The sequence below is a fragment of the Oncorhynchus tshawytscha genome, linkage group LG30, assembly GCF_018296145.1.
Source record: "Oncorhynchus tshawytscha isolate Ot180627B linkage group LG30, Otsh_v2.0, whole genome shotgun sequence".
In the NCBI taxonomy this organism is placed as follows: Eukaryota; Metazoa; Chordata; class Actinopteri; order Salmoniformes; family Salmonidae; genus Oncorhynchus; species Oncorhynchus tshawytscha.
In genome coordinates, this window is record NC_056458.1 from 24,193,634 (window position 1) to 24,212,539 (window position 18,906).

The 18,906-nt window shown below is 42.8% G+C and overlaps 1 protein-coding gene across 5 annotated transcripts in view; it reads right to left on the minus strand.

The window, feature by feature from the left end:
- LOC112229110 (protein KIBRA) overlaps window positions 1-17,254 on the minus strand; it is a 38,026-nt gene extending 20,772 nt beyond the window's left edge. For 2 of the 5 annotated variants that reach the window (XM_042309003.1, XM_042309002.1), the window contains exons 1-9: window positions 17,139-17,254; window positions 13,408-13,571; window positions 9,842-9,951; window positions 9,429-9,632; window positions 8,919-8,995; window positions 7,961-8,040; window positions 6,762-6,891; window positions 716-865; window positions 424-494 (exon numbers count right to left, since the gene is read on the minus strand). In XM_042309003.1, the coding sequence (XP_042164937.1) occupies window positions 424-494; window positions 716-865; window positions 6,762-6,891; window positions 7,961-8,040; window positions 8,919-8,995; window positions 9,429-9,632; window positions 9,842-9,951; window positions 13,408-13,571; window positions 17,139-17,219 (1,067 nt within the window). In that variant the 5' untranslated portion in view covers window positions 17,220-17,254. Of the gene's footprint in view, window positions 1-423; window positions 495-715; window positions 866-6,761; window positions 6,892-7,960; window positions 8,041-8,918; window positions 8,996-9,428; window positions 9,633-9,841; window positions 9,952-13,407; window positions 14,497-17,138 lie in introns of those variants that run through there. The other 3 variants (XM_042309006.1, XM_042309004.1, XM_042309005.1) reach the window with 3 other exon arrangements.
- Between the last annotated feature and the right edge of the window lie 1,652 nt (window positions 17,255-18,906).

Consider the following 18,906-nt stretch of genomic DNA (forward strand, 5'->3'; position numbering starts at 1 on the left):
GTTGGATCGGAGGGTAAGGGCTGGGGCCATTCCACCCAGAAATGTCTGGGAACTTGCAGGTGCCTTGGTGGAAAAGTGGGTAACATCTCACAGCAAGAACTGGCAAATCTGGTGCAGTCCTTGAGGAGGAGATGCACTGCAGTACTTAATGCAGCTGGTGGCCACACCAGATACTGACTGTTACTTTTGATTTTGACCCCCCTTTGTTCAGGGACATTATTCCATTTCTGTTAGTCACATGTCTTTGGAACTTGTTCCATTTGTCTCAGTTGTTGAATCTTATGTTCATACAAATATTTACACATGTTAAGTTTGCTGAAAATAAACACAGTTGACAGTAAGAGGATGTTACTTTTTTTGCTGAGTTTATATATAGACTGATGGGTTGTGTTGAGAATGAGTCATCTGGGTTACACAAGTTACCTTCTATTTGCTTCTTCATACTTCAGGCTCAGTCGCACTTTCTCTGCCAAGTTGTTGGTGTTGGTCACAAACTATATCAAACAAAAATCAAGGTGTGTGACAAAGCTACATTCTGATCAATTAGTGACGCAACCAGTGCATTGTAACCTTGTTCCTGTTCATTAGGGCACACCAAAGGGAAACATTTTGAGACGGAAAATTAAAACAAAGCATTTCCTATTGGACAAGTCCAGGTATTCCCTCACAATTTCAGTCTATTGTCTTCCGTGCCAACTGAACAGACCCCCCTCACCTCAGCAGGTATGTTGGTCTGGGATCCGGCTTCGGAGTAGAGGCGGGGGATGTACAGCTCAGAGTTGGCCAGGGAGGGGCTGCTGCCCCACAGGTCAGACTGAGAACCCACCGAGTCCAACTGGAAGCCATCCTTAAGCACTGCTAGTTTCTACAGGGAGAGGAGACCGACACATACAGGCTTAACAAAATCAGAGATAGTGAAATCAAAATGGAATAGTATGTTTTATGTCCTTTGCTGCGTGTCTTATATTCACAAAGCTCCTATCCTATGGTATAAATCTATAACACATATCATCATCATAGAGATAGGCAGTTACCTTTATCTCTGTCTAAAAGGAAACACCAACATAAAGTGTCTTAATATGGTGTTGGGCCACCATGAACCAGAACAGTTTCAATGCACCGTGGTTTAGATTCTACAAGGGTCTGGAACTCTGTTGTAGGGATGCGACACCATTCTTCCACAATACATTCCATAACTTGGTGTTTTGTTAATGGTGGTGCAAAACACTGTCTCAGTTGCCACTTCAAAATTTTCAATTGGGTTGAAGCCTGGTGACTGACATGGCATACATCATTTTCATATTTATCAAACCATTCAGTGCTCTGTGGATGGGGGCATTGTCATGCTATGGGGGCATAACCATGGTACCCAAAATAATGGCCTGCCCTAGATTTTTATACATGACCCTAAGCATGATGGGATGTTATTTTCTTAATTATTTCAGGAACCACACCTGTGAGGAAGCACCTGCTTTCAATATACTGTTTCCCCCAAATACTCATGCATTTCAATATTTTGGCAGATACTTGTAGACGAGTACATTGCATAAAGATGTGTTTTTGAAATGGGAAACCTTTTCGCAACAGTGGCCAAAAACAGTAGGCTACTTTTAAATCTGTGCTGGTCTTTAAGGTTGTTGATAGATTTCAGACATGGCTCAGCACTGAAACATGGAGTGGAATAAACCTTATCTTGACTATTGTAAACAAGTAGAAACAGCAAAGAAGACTGCCACCGAGGCTCCCCTTGGACACAATGCTGACTGAGTAGGGCAGGCTTCATAGAGTACAGTTACATGCACAATGATACGATTGTGAATGGTCAGAATAATACACTGAAATATAAGCAACATGTAAAGTGTTTGTCTCATGAGCTGAAATTAAAGATCCCAGAACTTGTCCATACTCACAAATTGCTTATTTCTCAAAAAACGTGCACAAATTGGTTTACATCCCTTTTAGTGAGCATTTCTTCTTGTCAAAATAATCCAGCCACCTGACAGGTGTGGCATATCAAGAAGCTGATTAAACAGCATGATCATTTCACAGGTGAACCTTGAGCTGGGGACAAGAAAAGGCCACTCTAAAATGTACAGATTTGTCACACAACACAATGCCACAGACAACTCAAGTTGAGGGAGCATGAAATTGGCATGCTGACTGCAGGAATGTCCACTAGAGCTGTTGCCAGGGAATTGAATGTTAATTTCTCTACCATAAGCTGCCTCCGTCGTTAAGAGAATTTGGCATAAAGTCCAACCGGCATCACAACCGCAGACCACCTCACCAGCCCAGGACCTCCACAGCCGGCTTCTTCACCTGCAACATTGTCTGAGACCAGCCAATCATGTGAAATTTATTTCAATTGCCCGATTTCCTTATATGAACTGTAACTCAGTAAAATCATTCCAAATTGTTGCATGTTGCATTTTTGTTCCACAAAGATCGATTTATACACACACAACGTTCATCAGCCTACCTTATGGGACTTCGATAAATGCCAAAAATAGCCAATCAAAATAAACGTTCTACCACAGTGACCATGTTTTTTTTGTGGCGCCTATTTGATTCTGAGTTCGGACATACAGTGCCATTGGAATGTATTCAGACCTCTTAACTTTTTCCACATTTTGTAACAGCCTTATTCTAAAATGCATTGTTTTTTCCCCCTCATCAAATCTACTCCATAATGACAAGCAAAAACAGATTTTTGAACATTTTGCTAATTTATTACAAATTTAAAACTGAAATAACACATTTACATAAGTATTCAGACCCTTTACTTAGTACTTTGTTGAAGCACTTTTCAGGTCTCTCCAGAGATGTTCGATCGGGTTCAATTCAGGTTCAAGTCCGGGCCCTGGTTGGGCCACTCAAGGACATTCAGAGACTGAATGTCCTTGAGTGTGTGGTCTTGGCTGTGTGCTTAGGGTCATTGTCCTGTTTGAACGTGAACCTTCGCTCCAGTCGGAGGTCCTGAGCGCTCTGGAGCAGGTTTTCATCAAGGATCTCTCTGTACTTTGCGCAGTTCAACTTACCCTCGATCCTGGACTAGTCTCCCAGTCCCTGCCGATGAAAAACATCCCCAGAGCATGATGCTGCTACCACCATGCTTCACCGTAGGGATGGTGCCTGGTTTCCTCCAGATGTGAAGCTTGGAATACAGGCCAAAGAGTTCAATACTGGTTTCATCAGACCAGAGAATCTTGTTTCTCATGGTCTGAGAGTATTTAGGTGCCTTTTGGCAAACTCCAAGCGGGCTGTCTTTTACTGAAGAGGTGGCTTCCATCTGGCCACTCTACCTTAAAGGCCTGATTGGTAGAGTGCTGCAGAGATGGGAGAAACTTCCAGAAGGACAACCATCTCCACAGGAGGAACTCTAGAGCTCTGTCAGTGACCATCAGATTCTTGGTCACCTCCCTGACCAATGTCTTTCTCCCCCGATTGCTCAGTTTGGCCAGGCGGCCAGCTCTAGGAAGAGTCTTGGTGGTTCCAAACTAGTTTCATTTAAGAATGATGGAGGCCACTGTGTTCTTGGGGACCTTCAACGCTGCAGACATGTTTTGGTACCCTTCCCCAGATCTGTGCCTCGACACAATCGTTTCTCAGAGCTCTACGGACAATTCCTTTGACCTCATGGCTTGGATTTTGCTCTGACATGCACTGTCAACTATGGGACCTTACATAGAGGTGTGTGCCTTTCTAAATCATGTCCAATCAATTGAATTTAGCACAGGTGGACTCCAATCAAGTTGTAGAAACATCAAGGATGATCAATGGAAACAGGATCAAACAGGAACAACACCTGAGTTCATTTTTGAGTTTCATCGCAAAGGGTCTGAATACTTATATAAAATAAGGTATGTTTATTTTTTTATACATTTGCAAAATATCTACAAACCAGTTTTTGCTTAGTCATTATAGGGTATTGTGTGTAGATTGCTGAGGAAAAACATTTCAATCCATTTTAGAATAAGGCTGTAACAAACAAAATGTTGAAAAAGTAAAGGGGTCTGAATACTTTCCGAAGGTAACGTATACTCTACATCACCAGAAGTATGTGGACACCTGCTCGACAAACATCTCAATCCAAAATCATGGACATGAATATGTAGTTGGTCCCCCATTTGCTGCGTAACAGCCTCCACTCTTCTAGGAAGGCTTTCCACTAGATATTGGAACATTGCTGTGGGGACTTGCTTCCACACAGCCACAAAAGCATAGTGAGGTCGGGCACTGATGTAGGGAGATTAGGCCAGGCTAGCAGTCGAAATTCCATTTCATCCAAAAGGTGTTTGATGGGGTTGAGGCCAGGGCTCTGTGCAAGCCAGTCAAGTTCTTCCACACAGATCTCGACAAACCATTTCTTTATTCGCCTCGCTTTGTGCACAGGAGCACGGTCATGCTGAAACAGGAAAAGGCCTTCCAACTTTGTGGCAATAGTTTGGAGAAGCACAGAATCGTCTAGATTTCCCTTCACTGGAACTAAGGGGCCTAGCCCAAAACATGAAAAACAGCCCCAGAGCATTATTCCTCCTCCACCAAACTTTACAGTTGGCACTATGCATTTCGGGCAGGTAGTGTTCTCCTGGCATCCGCCAAACCCAGATTCGTCCGTCGGACTGGCAGATGGTGGAGCGTAATTAATCACTTCAGAGAACGTGTTTCCACTGCTCCAGAGGCCAATGGAGCTTTACACAATTCCAGCCGACACTTGGCATTCCGCATGGAAACCCATTTCATGAAGCTCCCGATGAACAGTTCTTCTGCTGACGTTGCTTCCAGATGCAGTTTGGAACTCAGTAGGGAGTGTTGCAGAGGACAGAAGATTTTTACGCGCTTTGCGCTTCAGCACTCGGAGGTCCCACTCCTAGCCGTTTCCACTTCACAATAACAGCACTTACAGTTGACCAGGGTAGCTCTAGCTGGGCAGAAATTTGACCAAATGACTTGTTGGAAAGGTGGCATCCTATGACGATGCCACGTTGAAAGCCACTGAGCTCTTCGGTACAGGCCATTCTACTGACAATGTTTGTCTATGAGGATTGCATGGCTGTGTGCTCGATTTTCTTTTTTTTACACTTGTCAGTAAGGGATGTGGCTGAAATAACAGAATCCAATCATTTGAAGGGGTTTCCACATACTTTAGGCCATGTAGTGTAAAGTTTATATGTGAAACCAATTTCTATAGATGCACACTTTGTTCTTCTGAAATCACTTCGGTCGCGCAAAAGGAGGAAGTTTGTGCTAGAACATGTGCGGATCAAATAAACCGCTTTCACGCTGATTAAGGCGTTTCAAAGATTGCTCAGAAAATCAGGTGTTTTAATCTGCATATGCTTACTTAAAATATGACCTTACGCCGATTAAGATAAGCAAAGTAAGGTGTTTACATGACTAATGCCATAATTCGTCTACTGCCACAATCAGTTTAATATCTAATTATATGATCATGTAAACGTACTCACACACTGCAGTCAGACAGACACTGCAAAGCCAACACACATACAACTGAACTGTCAGTGGCAGAAGGCTGGGGGGGAGAGAGAATCATGGGGGCTATGCATTATTAAACACAACCCAGCCCCTACTAACAAACACTTTGTTGTTTTCTACAGCTGCTGCCACCAAGAATAAAAACGGGTCATGTGTGTGTGTATATATATATATATATATATACACACATCTCACCCCACATTTCCTAAGCGGAGTTGGGAGCATGAAGTAGGCAGGCGAATACCACCCACACACTCCTCTGTCTCAGCTTCTAAGTCTCAGCCTGCATCATTGACTGAGCAGCAAAGTCATGGCAGGAATATGTATGAGTCTGTTCGTCTGCCGAGGGGACGCAGGGACATGAGGGGAGACGGAGAAGTTGCAGGGGACAGAGGAAAAGAGGGAGGGTGATGCCCCAGCGGAGGGAAAACTGAGCAGTGTGAGACGAAGAGGTATCCGTCTACCAGAGACTGAGAGATGTGCGTTCCTGGTGTAACTCGGGCAGTCATTGCTGCCATCCTGTACCCGTCCCGCGGGTGTGATGTTTAGATGTACAGATCCTGTTCAGGTGTTGTTACATGTGGTCTGCCACTGAGGACGATCAGCAGTCCGTCCTGTAGTGCCGTCTTAGGCGTCTCACAGTACGGACATTGCAATTTATTGCCCTGGCCACATCTGCAGTCCTCATGCCTCCTTGCAGCATGCCTAAGGCACGTTCACGCAGATGAGCAGGGACCCTGGGCATCTTTCTTTTGATGTTTTTCAGAGTCAGTAGAAAGGCCTCTTTAGTGTCCTAAGTTTTCATAACTGTGACCTTAATTGCCTACCGTCTGTAAGCTGTTTGTGTCTTAACGACCGTTCCACAGGTGCATGTTCATTCATTGTTTATGGTTCATTGAACAAGCATGGGAAACTGTGAAGTTATTTGGATCTTTACGAATTATCTTTGGCCAGGGTCCTGAAAAGGGGATGTTTCTTTTTTTGCTGAGTTTCTCTCTACACACAACACCTGACTGCCATCCCATCTTATCCATTCATCAACCTCATCCCCCGCTCCTCCCATCAAATCAATGTTTATTTGTCACGTGCGGCAAATACAACACGTGTAGACCTTACAGTGAAATGCTTACTTCCAAGCCCTAACCAATAGTGCAATTTAAGTTAAAAAAATATAGGTATTAGGTAAACAATAGATAGGTAAAGAAAAAAATGAGTGAAAATAACAGTAGCGGTGGCTATATACAGGTGGTACCGTCCCTGCTTACCTGCATGAGCTCCTGTTTCTCCTTCTCCCCGGAGCTGATGGCGTCCCGGATGGACTTGACCTCGTTCAGGGTGGCCTGCTCATCGTGAAGCTTGACACCGTAAGGCACGCTGGACACCTTGTGGTTGATCCTGGAGGGAGTGGAAACAAGTCAGAGAGTGAGTTATTAAACAGTCTTCAAATAGTACACCTGAAGATGTGCTATCTGAGTTGTACATTTTTGCTCTCAGATTATTATTCTATAGTTTGTTGAAGAGGGATGTTGTTTACAAAAACACATTTCATTTTCACTATGATAATCCTACTGTGCCACTTTCAAACCATCCTGATCTAATCTAGACAGGAGTGACCAATAAGAAACTATGGATCCATTACAGGAGTCAAACTGGATTTAAAGGGCCACAGGTGTAGAGAGAGAGGAAAGAGCCCGTCAGCGACACAGGGAGAGAGACCATCCATTAGTGGCGGCAGCAGCATATATGTAAAGCCAGTCATCAGCAAGTCATGCGTGCAGCAGAACAACAGGTCTCTCCACATTCTTACAAGAGCAAAGGAGGGCGGGAGGGTGCATGCTAGGGAGGGGAGCAGCACTCCTCCATTACAGGCCAAGGAGAACTAGAACAAATGAAGCCTCTGTAAGCCTTTTCCACCTGGCTGTTAGAATAGATCCTCTTATTCTATTTCAGACTTATGTTATAAAGATCCTAAGGTATTTTCTTTGGGAAAAGAGAGTTTAGGACTGACATAGGATGTTAGTTTGTTAGTATATTATTGTTGTTTCATGAGGGTTGGTAAATGTCTTTGATATCAAATGAAGGTCACGGAAGAATGGATCGGAATCCAATAGAACCACTATGTATCTTGTCGTTCATTTACAAAAACAAACATCACAGAAATGAGCCAGGACACAGCTTTTTCCACAACACACATTGTAGAAGCTGCACATCAGGCACTCCAAGAGAATTGTGTTTCGCAGGCAAAAATAGGGATATTTGACCCTTTTGAAGGTCATGCTTGAAATTACAATTGGAATCACTGTCTATGTAAATGGCAGCGAGTTGCCATTTCGACTATAGTGAGATGTGAGGGCCTCGAGGTTGTTGATGTGTTGACAACTGGAATCTTTCTGCAACTGTATGGAAAAAGCAGAAGCCTACTATTATGAAGTGTGATTGTGTAACGAGGTTGGGTTGCACTTACTCTTTCAGCGTTTCAAAGCCCTGCTCTTTGTACTGCAACTCTTGTTTCATGCAGGCTAGGTCTCTCTTCAGCTTATTCACCTAAAGGAGACAAACACACAGGACTATAGTTATTTCACTGAAATGAAATGTCCAGGTCAAAATACTATTGATTACTGGGAATATGATAATATTCAGCATAGTCACCTGAGAGAAACACACAGTATACATTTACTGAAATAAAAAATGTCCAGTTGCAATACAATTGATTATTTGGCTATATTTGGGAACAGCTGATTCAAATAGAACCGATCGTGTTTGTGCCTTGCAGAAAAAGAATTAGGATATAACTGATAATGCACCTGATCGTATCTAATCTGATTAAATATGATATGATTAAAACAAAACATTGGGGGGGGAAAATCGACAAAATAATCCAACAGTGTATTACTGTTACGCAACACCAACTGGCAGCTCTGGGAAGCGTCCCAAAATTGTGCCCTATGTAGTACACTGCTTTTGACCAGAGTCCTATGGTCCCTGGTCAAAAGTAGTACACTATATAGGGAATAAGGTGCCATTTGGGACGCAAGCCTGGGTGCAGTTCTCAGACAAAGATGTCACTTACACACATTCCTCCTTTACAATGAGAAAGAGAGTTGGACACTCAGTCACTTAGCAACAGCCCGTTGGACTAAGCCTATTTCATGCACTAATGTCTGCTTAGGGATGAGAATTAAGCCCCAACAGAAGACTTAAGAACATATGGGTATACACATCCATTCCTAATGTGACTGAACATAAGTAATGCAGGCCATAAATAAAGTACAGAGACGGTGTAAAAAAGTGTTTTTGTACTACTTACAAAAATGTTTTATAGTACTACTGATATTGATTACTGCGTTGTTGGGAAAGCGCATGCAACAAAGGCATTTCATTGTACTTGTGAACGTGACAAACTTGAAAGAGTTGTTTCTTACCCTACTTTTGGAAGTGACAATCTCGGCTTTGAGGATTTCTGGGTCATATTTACTGCTGGAGGATGATCTGGAATTCACTGCGGGAGATAAGATGAGAGGGTGAGCCGGGGCGTTATCTAATCCACTACATCGCTTTATTCAACTTCAAGGCCCTTCTCATCAATTCCCTACGTATTATCAAAGAACTTTAAATCACCACTTCAAGTCTGAGGAACAACAGAGGATTACGCTTAGGAATGGAGTCAAGTTAAGTATTGTAGCGTGTATTAAAACTTTATTTTAAATGTTTTATAACTGACAACTTGAGTAAACTATGATGAGCTGCAATTCTATGATCAAATTTATTTGCACCTACCCAACAGAGATGTCAAACACTTTGCATCACTCAGAAGACTAAAAGACTGGTCTTATAAAAGACTACCCCCATCACTCTAGTTCTCTTCCCCATTGCCACCTAGCCCCTTCGGTCACCCAATAACCCTGTCTCCCCTGGCTTGTCCCGGTCCTTACAGCTGGTCTGGGAGGTGGACCTGTCCCTCCAGGCGTTGTTGAGCTGGAGGTACTCTTGCTGGGCCAGGCGCAGGCGCTGCTCCTTCACCTGGTAAATCTCCTTCTGGGCGCTCAGCGCGTCCTTGGCCACGTCCAGGTACTCCCGCAGCATGACCTCCTGCTCCCGCTGCCACTGGGCCCGCGGGTCCTCCAGCTGAGTGCTCTCTGATGGGGGAAGAGAAGGGGATGAGGAAAGACGGATCAATTGGAGAGGACAGGGAGACAGAACATAAGAAACAAGAATGGATGAGATCATATTTTTTGCTAATCACAATTTTGGATCATGATTTGACCGGTCATGTTTTTCCCACAAATGTGTGATGAATATGGGTGCAGGAAGCTTTAGTTATGGAGTATTGTATATCTGGACTCACTTGTGTTATGATCCACATAGTAGGCCCCGACATTGGGGTCGTAGGCTTCCTCCCAACCCACAGGCAGCTCATCTCCAATGCAGTCAGCAAATGTCAGAGGTTTAGTCTGCCTGAAAAATCACACACAAGAAACAGTCAACTAATGGTAATAATTAGAGAGGTGTCACAGCAAAAGTAAAATCAGGATGACCATGCCAAGATAGTGGGCCATCCAGAGTATATGTCAAGATAGATAATTTGGTTGTCGCGGGGGGGCTACCACCATTGCTATGTGTGTGTGTCTCCCTCTCTCTCTCTAATAGGGGGGGTCTAGTTAGAATGGGTCGCTATTCACCTCTGGCTTGCAAAGCACAATAGCCGGAAGCTGGGGCCTGGCATTCCACAAGTAGCGTTAACACATCGCCTGGAGGTTTCTGAGGCAACCAATCCAGGCCTTCCAACACAAGGCCAGAGTTCTGGATCACAGGAGACCCAGGAGTACCTCAGTGGCCACCACACACAAAGCACCTCAAAGCACTCACCAACAGGACCAATGTGCTAACGAAAAAAGTGAAGGGGCCTATTTGCTGAGTAACGGTCCAAAAATCAGCCTCTCTGGGTCTTTACATTAGCTGATTTGGATAGGCTACGGTTGTCTTTTCCATGCTGCTCTAACTTGGCACAACCAGGATCACAATTGAATCCTAATTCTTCACATAGCTCCTATAATATAAAACCCTGTGCTAAAGGACAGAATACAAATTATGCTAATGTTAATTTTTTTGACAGAGTTATCAGCTTTAAATAGGCCCAGAGCATAGCGTGAGGCACTCACTGGTTGTTCATTGGAATGCAAGACCTCTTCCAGTCTGTCTGAAGAGGACGACACCAGGCTAAACATCTCTTCATCTCTTCAGACAGTGAAGAATCTTAAATAACACATTTTTGGGTAGTGAGTGACACACCTAAGACTACTATAATTGTCTTTTGTGACCCACAAGATAAAATAAATTCTGTTTCTTTACAGCGTTATCCATAAACTGTGTGATCCAGGAAAAACCAGCCATAACCACACATTAGGAAAGCACTCCCCTGGAGGGCAGGGTTGATCAACATTCTATTTTTGTTGAACTGTGTGAGATCCTTACAATACTGGTTGTGGGCCTATATAGCAAGAGCGGCTTTCTGAGGCCCTAGTTGATGATTCTACAGGTTTAATCTCTAGCTAAGTGTTTCACACAAAGACCGGGGGTCTGGCATTTCCTGGTGAGCAGCAGTATTACAAGTTAGTTGAGTGAATGTCGGTGGTGAAAAACAATAGGCAGGTTCGCAAACAAAGTCAAACACCCTGGCCCATGCCCTAACGCAAAGCGACAAAGCGTGCAGCCGAATGCAAACATGCGGGAGCATAACTGAGTCAGAGACTTTCAGTCAAAGCACTATACATTCCTCAAGTCAAATTTATGAGGCTCCAACCTACATTTCATAGCGCTCAAGGTCCAACAATAAAGTAGAGCTGCTAGTTGCTTCAGCTCCCCCCTGGCAACGGCTCAGTATCTGGGAGATAACATTCCATTCACCTGACAGAATGGGTTGGGTGCGTCACCATGAGGGTGGATAAACAATATGGCTGGCTGAGGTATGTGAATGCAGCCAAGAGATACTGACATGGCAGGGGCTCATTAGATGCATGTATGCATGCATACTGAAAAAAATGTATAAAACGCAACATACAACATTTAGAAAGATTTCACTGAGTTACAGTTCATATAAGGAAATTAGTATATTGGGAGCCAGGCACACCCACTGGGTAGCTAGGCCCAGCCAATAAAAATGAGTTTGAGGCAGCACATTTTCCACCAATAGGGCTGCCCAGTCTAACGGGAATTCATTATCATGATCAGGAGGCAGCAGGTAGCCTAGTGGTTAGAGCGTTGGACTAGTAACTGAAAGATTGCAAGATCGAATCCCCAAGCTGACAAGGTAAAAAAAAAAAAAATGTTGTTTTGCCTCTGAACAAGGCAGTTAGCCTAGCATCCTAGGAACAGCAGGTTGTCTTCCTAGGCTGTGGATCCTAGGCCATCATTGAAAATAAGAATGTGTTCTTAACTGACTTGCCTAGTTAAATAAAGGTAAACATAAAATAAAAACATAACTCTGCATCAGCTGTTTCTTTCCACTGCATGTGAAAGTCCAATGACAGTTTTGGGCCAGTATGGATGTCAGGTTATTTCAGTCCGAGTCCACTAATTTGAGAATGACTGGCTCATCTCAGTTTTAGTATTCTGGGCTGGCTTCATTCTACTGTGCCCCAACAGACCAGTGAACAGTTTAGGAGATGGGCCTATGAAGTACAGTAGACAGCCTGTCACTGTAAAGGGTCTATGTTCCTCACTTGACTTAACCCCTCGCCTCCCATTGTTGTCGTTGTTGTAAAGAAATGCATGCATGACTCCAGAAATGGAGAGGTTATACATGAATCCATTCCGGTACTGACACAGGTTTCCATATGCTAGTTACAAGTTTTCAGGGCCTCATGCTGTATTTTGACCCTGTGCACCTTGGCAAGCAGTGAAAGGGATTTTAAATCATCAGTCTTTACTTTACCAGCCTCTGTGCTCAACCCTCCTCAGCTGTGCATTTTAGGGATGTCTGTTAAGGTTTGTTCTTGCCAGCTTGTTCTTGCTTCTACCAAGCCAACCTGTGGCAATTCACCGGGGAGGTGGGCAGATTGGTGGCCTTGTGTCTGTCATGTTCTTGGTCTTATAATGAAGACTGCAATAATGACAGCCACCAAGGGAAAACAGGACTGGCTTTTGACACAAAGCCTATTTTCAAATCTTGCAATATAATATTAAAGCCGATCCTTATCCTAAAACAAAGCAGAATAAAACTATAAAAACTCCCATAATCTCAAGAATTCCAGAATTAAGCTTTTAAAGAGATTTTGTGTCAAAGTCTGGGGGGACTCAAGTAACTGGTAAAATTATATTAGTTCCAGTCTATGGTTGACAGTGTGTTTCTGTACAAATTAATTTCCCTCTCATGACGCCCTTCTAAGCACTACATGCTTTGTACTGTAAATGGGGTCCACCCTATGTTCCATTAATACCCAATGAACCAAATGTAATCAAAATTGGCACAAATGCGTATTGTCCGAATAATTTGTATTGTAATAAAAATTTGGCCTTGTTTGGGGACAAAGATCATTAGAATAATACCCAGTGTGCTTTGCAAGTGTTCATTTTCACATAAAAGCATCTGCTATATGACAAATGTTATCACTAATAGGGCCATCACACTTGACACAAATGGAGTACATTTGGGGTGATAGCTGCTATAAAAATGGTATAGAAAGTATTTTGAAACTTTAACTTAATACAAAATGCATTGCATTCAGGCCAGTGAAATACAAATTACACAAAATACTCTAAAGTAATTGAAAGACTTAGTTCAAAAACATGTAACATAAATACTGTCCATCTCTGTTCCATCAAGCAACAGTGGATAAACTCACCAAAATACGTATACATCAAGGGTATGAGAAATAAACTGTAAACTATGTCCCCCCCAATATAATACCATACCTGTCTCTTGGATCAATCCAACTAGTAGCGTGTTTGATGTGGTCGATGAAGTAGACTTTCCCGTCAAAATCCCGGGCTTCTTCCCAACCCTCTGGTAGTGGTAACTCCTTCCTTGGCATGTCAGACGAGTCTCCATGTAATTTTCTCTGCAAGTCCTCTAAATTCTATTGAAGGTAAACAATGTCTTGTGTGAAGCATCTTAAAATCCCAAATCTGAAAACCATCACTTGGTTCCAATTCCCAAATTCTGGATTGTGTGCGTGTCGGACTACATGATAATCCATAACGTCTCGCAGTGCATGTTCTCAGTACGAGTAGAAATGTTTGCCAAACAGTGGTAATTTCTTTAATGTAACAATCTTTCCAGTACAGATGAGCAAATGATTTCTCTGCAGAATAAAAAGGTTATTTTGTAGCCGTTATCTCAGCTCAGTAACAATGTTACAACCTTGGTCACATTGGAATTGAGAGAGTGGTGTTCCACGAGAGAAATCCTAATGTGCATTTGAAATCGTTGTTCAAGGTTTGTATCCGTCTATATATAATACATTGTAGAACATAACGAAAACGTAACGTTAATTATAACTTTTCAAACGGGTTGTCCAATGCATGGCAATTGTGTCGGGGCAGTTTGACTCCTTTTGGGATATTCAGATTAACCGAAAAGTGCATTTGAAGTCTGCAAATCCAGCCAAGATTTTTAGTATGTGTAAAAAGGTTACAACAATGTCTCACCATTCAACAATAAGCTTTTCTTAAATATTTTAGAGCTCTTTTCGTTTACTGGCCACCATGTTTAGTTAGCGAGAACGATGCTAACCAGTCAGCTAGCAAGTAACCCTCTCGTGCGCTACCCAAAAATTACCCCGTTCCACAGAATTGAGATGCAGTTATCTTCACATTCACGGTAAATGTTCCTGCAAAATTCCAATAAATCCTCATTGAAGTTGTTTACTTGTAATCGTTTGTTACTTAAAGGGGCAGCAGTCTCTCCTCCAGAGTACTGCTTGCCGCGGTCGGTCGTGAAGGCTCGCGATGCTGTTGAATGACGTCATACAGGTGTTTCTCTGCCCTGTGCCATACATTTTATTCTACCAAATGTTTCCTACAATATGAATGTTTTTTTTTCTGGTTTTAAATGTGGAATAATGTGTAACGCTTACGTCATAAATGACGGACACACACGAGACAATTAAATACTTTGCTTGGTGATAAATGTTGCTCTGTGTTTGTTAGTTCTACTTCATGAGGCAAACTTCTGAGACAAGTGCACGACGCCCTCCCATGGACAGTTTTTGACACTGTTCACTCTAGGTTACAAATATTTATTTTAATCATTTCAAACACAACTGGAAATGTCTTATTCATTATAGTCCGTTAAATATGATAAATTCCATTCCGAAGTAAAACAAAATCTGTTTATAATACATTGCACTTTATGTGAAATATTGTGGCACGATTATATAGCAACATTTTTTTTAAGGGAACCGACATACCCTTTTGCAATTACATTATTAAAACTCAGAGGCTTCATCCACATCATACAAGTAGCAGTTGCCCAGCCCATACACTGCCGTCACGAATCCAAAGGATTGAAGGGTACAAGGCGCTGGCGGGGCTCTTTTCAACACAAACAAGGAAGAGATATCACGTGCACTGGTTACAGTGGAAATCATTCGGTCAGTTCATCGTTGGCTCTTGGTTGCTGTGTCCAGGAAGACAACATTATACGGCGTTCAAGCAGTGCCACATGGTTCTGCTTCGGCACATATCCATCGCCCTAACCGCCGCGGTGGCTGCCTTCGGGTCCGCGCTGTTTATCGCCTTGAATTATTTCTACAGAAGGCGAATATGGTCTCCCGAAGCGGAATATTACATGATAAAAGAGGTACACTGTTATTCTCTGCCATCTAGGAATGTTCAGTCGGCATAAGTTTATGACTCTGTTGCAATCGGTGGGCCAGACGCACAGTTTTCACGGTTTATCGCCGGATTCTTTGTGCCAGAGCAGTGAAAGTTCTTCTGTCTGGACGTGGATGTGGTCTTCCAGCCCATACAATACATATGATATGAATGCTGAGCCTTCATCCCAGATCATGTTGATCACAAACTGACAATCTGACTGCATGGTGGTGGTGATGATGATGGGTTGTGATAACGATTGACGCACATAATGGCAATCATTCAGGTTTAGGGTCCAAGAGAGCAACAAGAAAATATAGTCATTTTCATGTTGAAGGAAATTGTTGTTTTATATATTCAAATAATTCCAAAGTAGTATCACTATCATAATAAATTGCATAATTGCCTATAGAAACATTTCCTCTGAATATAGCCTATAGGGACATATCATCATATCAAATCAAATGTATTTATATAGCCCTTCGTACATCAGCTGATATCTCAAAGTGCTGTACAGAAACCCAGCCTAAAACCCCAAACAGCAAGCAATGCAGGTGTAGAAGCACGGTGGCTAGGAAAAACTCCCTAGAAAGGCCAAAACCTAGGAAGAAACCTAGAGAGGAACCAGGCTATGTGGGGTGGCCAGTCCTCTTCTGGCTGTGCCGGGTGGAGATTATAACAGAACATGGCCAAGATGTTCAAATGTTCATAAATGACCAGCATGGTCGTATAATAATATGACATTACCTGAAATTAAGGAATAAGATTTTCAGGAGCTTCAAAGGTATTAATTAAATCAAGGAGACAAGATAAGGCTACAGTTACTGTGTCACTCGCCTATAGAGTGCCACTCACAAACCAATGAGATGGTTTTGGGCTGATTTAACTAACATTTGTAGAAACTACGATTATGTTTCATTACAACGTTACATAGTGGTCAAAGAGCTTATGCAGTTATTGTGGGCCAAGTAGACAGCTTATTGGGGATTTGGGGGTCACAGAGGCTGCTAGCTGCTTTGCACACAAAAATGCAAGTGATTGCAGCATTATCTATAGTGCACCGTTAATCCTACAGGGATAGATGGTGAAAATGCTGTTGTATGTAAACAAAACATATTGCAGTCCGTCACTTTACAGGAGTAACAATTATCTATACCTGTAACTTGAGAAAAAAGTTAAATGGGATAAGGTAACTTCATGTTGCTGATGTTGAGAACAGGTGTTCTGATGACCTCCTGCTGTGTGTGTTGAGCAGGAGCACGAGGAGCGTGGAAAGCGCCAGGTGCTTGTCCTTGGCCTAGACGGTGCTGGGAAGAGCAGTATCCTGCAGGGGCTGACAGCTGGAGACGGGGGCAAGAGAGGGCACTGCCGCCCCACCAGGGGCTTCAACTTTATGAGCCTCAGTGCCCCTGCCTGTCAGCTGGATTTCCTTGAGAGTAAGCTGTACAGTTTGCACACCACCAGAATTCTGCATATGCTTGCAGTGCAATTCAACTGGCCTGTAAGACTCCATGCAGTGCTTTAAGGTTGTTCTATGACCACATTTTAAGCTATCAGTTTGGCCCTTGAAATACCAGTGGCCTTACCAAAAGCATTATAATCATGTGCCTTTGCTTAGACTCAGTCATACGTTTGGACAACACACACCATTTACTTTTTCTTCAGTGGAATAATTAATTTATCCCTTTTGTAGTGTGACAAACAAGGTATACAACACAAGTTCATACATCTACCTTTTTGCCTAGCAACACTCAAGTAACCAGCCTACCTCTGTCTGCTGTATTCTAGTTGGAGGGGGTGAGGATTTGCGTACGTACTGGACCGAGTACCTGAGGAAGACGCATGTCCTGGTGTACGTGGTTGACTCCTCTGACAGAAAACGTCTCCCACAGGCCAAGGCTGAGCTGCATCGCCTTCTCAGACTGGATCCACAACTTCCTGTGGTGGTCCTGGGAAACAAACAGGTGACCTTGACTATTGAGCTGTCATATACCGTCTTTGGGCAGACAACCTAACGAATGGAATCTTATTCCATTGCTATAGAAACACATTTGTTGTTCCTACTGTGGGCAACGTGTCTTGGACATAGATAAATGTATGTTCTCTAGTGTGTACATGTTAGTAACACATCACTTGAGCTGTGTTTATAAAGAATTTGATTTGTAATACCGTTATAAATGTGATATTACGCCTGTCATGACCAGTGTTGTAATACATCAATGCTTAGATTGTCAAACTCTTATTTACAATTTAGTTATTTCAACAGAGGCTCATTAAACCCAGAGTGACTCGGCAGTAGAGTTTACTGTCCGTCCTGTGTGTCTTCTTCCCCCCCAGGACAAGCACAACGCCATGAGTGTGTCGGAGCTCCATGAGGCCCTGTCTCTGGGGGCGGTGGCTGACGATAGGAGGCTGTTCCTCCTGGCTGCCCAGCTGGGCTCAGACAGCCTGATTGTCTCCCGCAATCTGCAGGCCTTCCAAGACCTGATCCTACAGCTCGTTTGATTCCCTAGGACAGGATGAGTTGAACTGGGGGTTGACCATGCAGGTGGGATGGGGGAGAGGCCCATGGGTGAGCCTGTGTGTAAGTACAAGTAGCAATGACTGCGTGTGAATACTTTTGAACTAGAGAAGATCCTTCAGGGCCCTCTGGGAGTCGGGGACTTCATTAAATCACTCAAATAGTAACATTATACACAAAGTATACCAAACATTAGGAACACCATCAACATGGCAAACTTGAGCGTGGAAAACCCAATGTTGCAGTTCTTGACACTCAAACCAGTGCGTCTGGTACCTACTACTATACTCCATTCAAAAGGCACTTAAATATTTTGTCTTGCCCATTCATCCTCTGAATGGCACACAAACACAATCTGTCTCAAGGCTTAAAAATCATTCAACATGTCTCCTCCCCTTCATCTACACTGAAGTGGATTTAACAGGTGACAGTCTGTCATGGAAAAAGGTTTTCTTAATGGTTTGTATACTCAGTGTAGATCATGCATCTAGCTACAAATCATGAAGCTTGTTACATTTATTGTAGCATATGTGTCAATACAATACAGCTTCAATGCTCCTTATTGTGGCAATGTCATGTCAGCTAGTGTCAATTCAGTCAATAATGAAATGGCATTTTATCCTCTTTAAAGGAGACATTTGATTGAGTGTTACATTTCATTGTAGGTAAGATGCAGTCAAGTCCATGTTAATAAGTGTAAACAGTGCAGTTTTTAAGATGACTTGTTCTTTGAGAAATTCATGCTCTACGTTAGAATTTTTTTAAATGTGCATGTTTTCACTTATAGGAGGCAGTTTTGTAGCCCGCTTTTATTCAAAACATACCTTTTAATCTTATCTTCAACCTTCTTATCAATGACCAGTAATTCCATGTTTCTACTGCAGTGGCACCACCTGATGTTTTGTTTGACTGTTAAACTGAAATGTGGTTGTTAAAATAACGTTACCCACGATTTAAAGAAATCAGGCCCTTTAAGGACCCAGTTGGGTAAGGACAATTTTCTTTGCAGCCATCTCTGACCCATCAAATCAATACAAAAACTACTAAGGAGGAAACAAATCTTTAGGTAGGCTTAT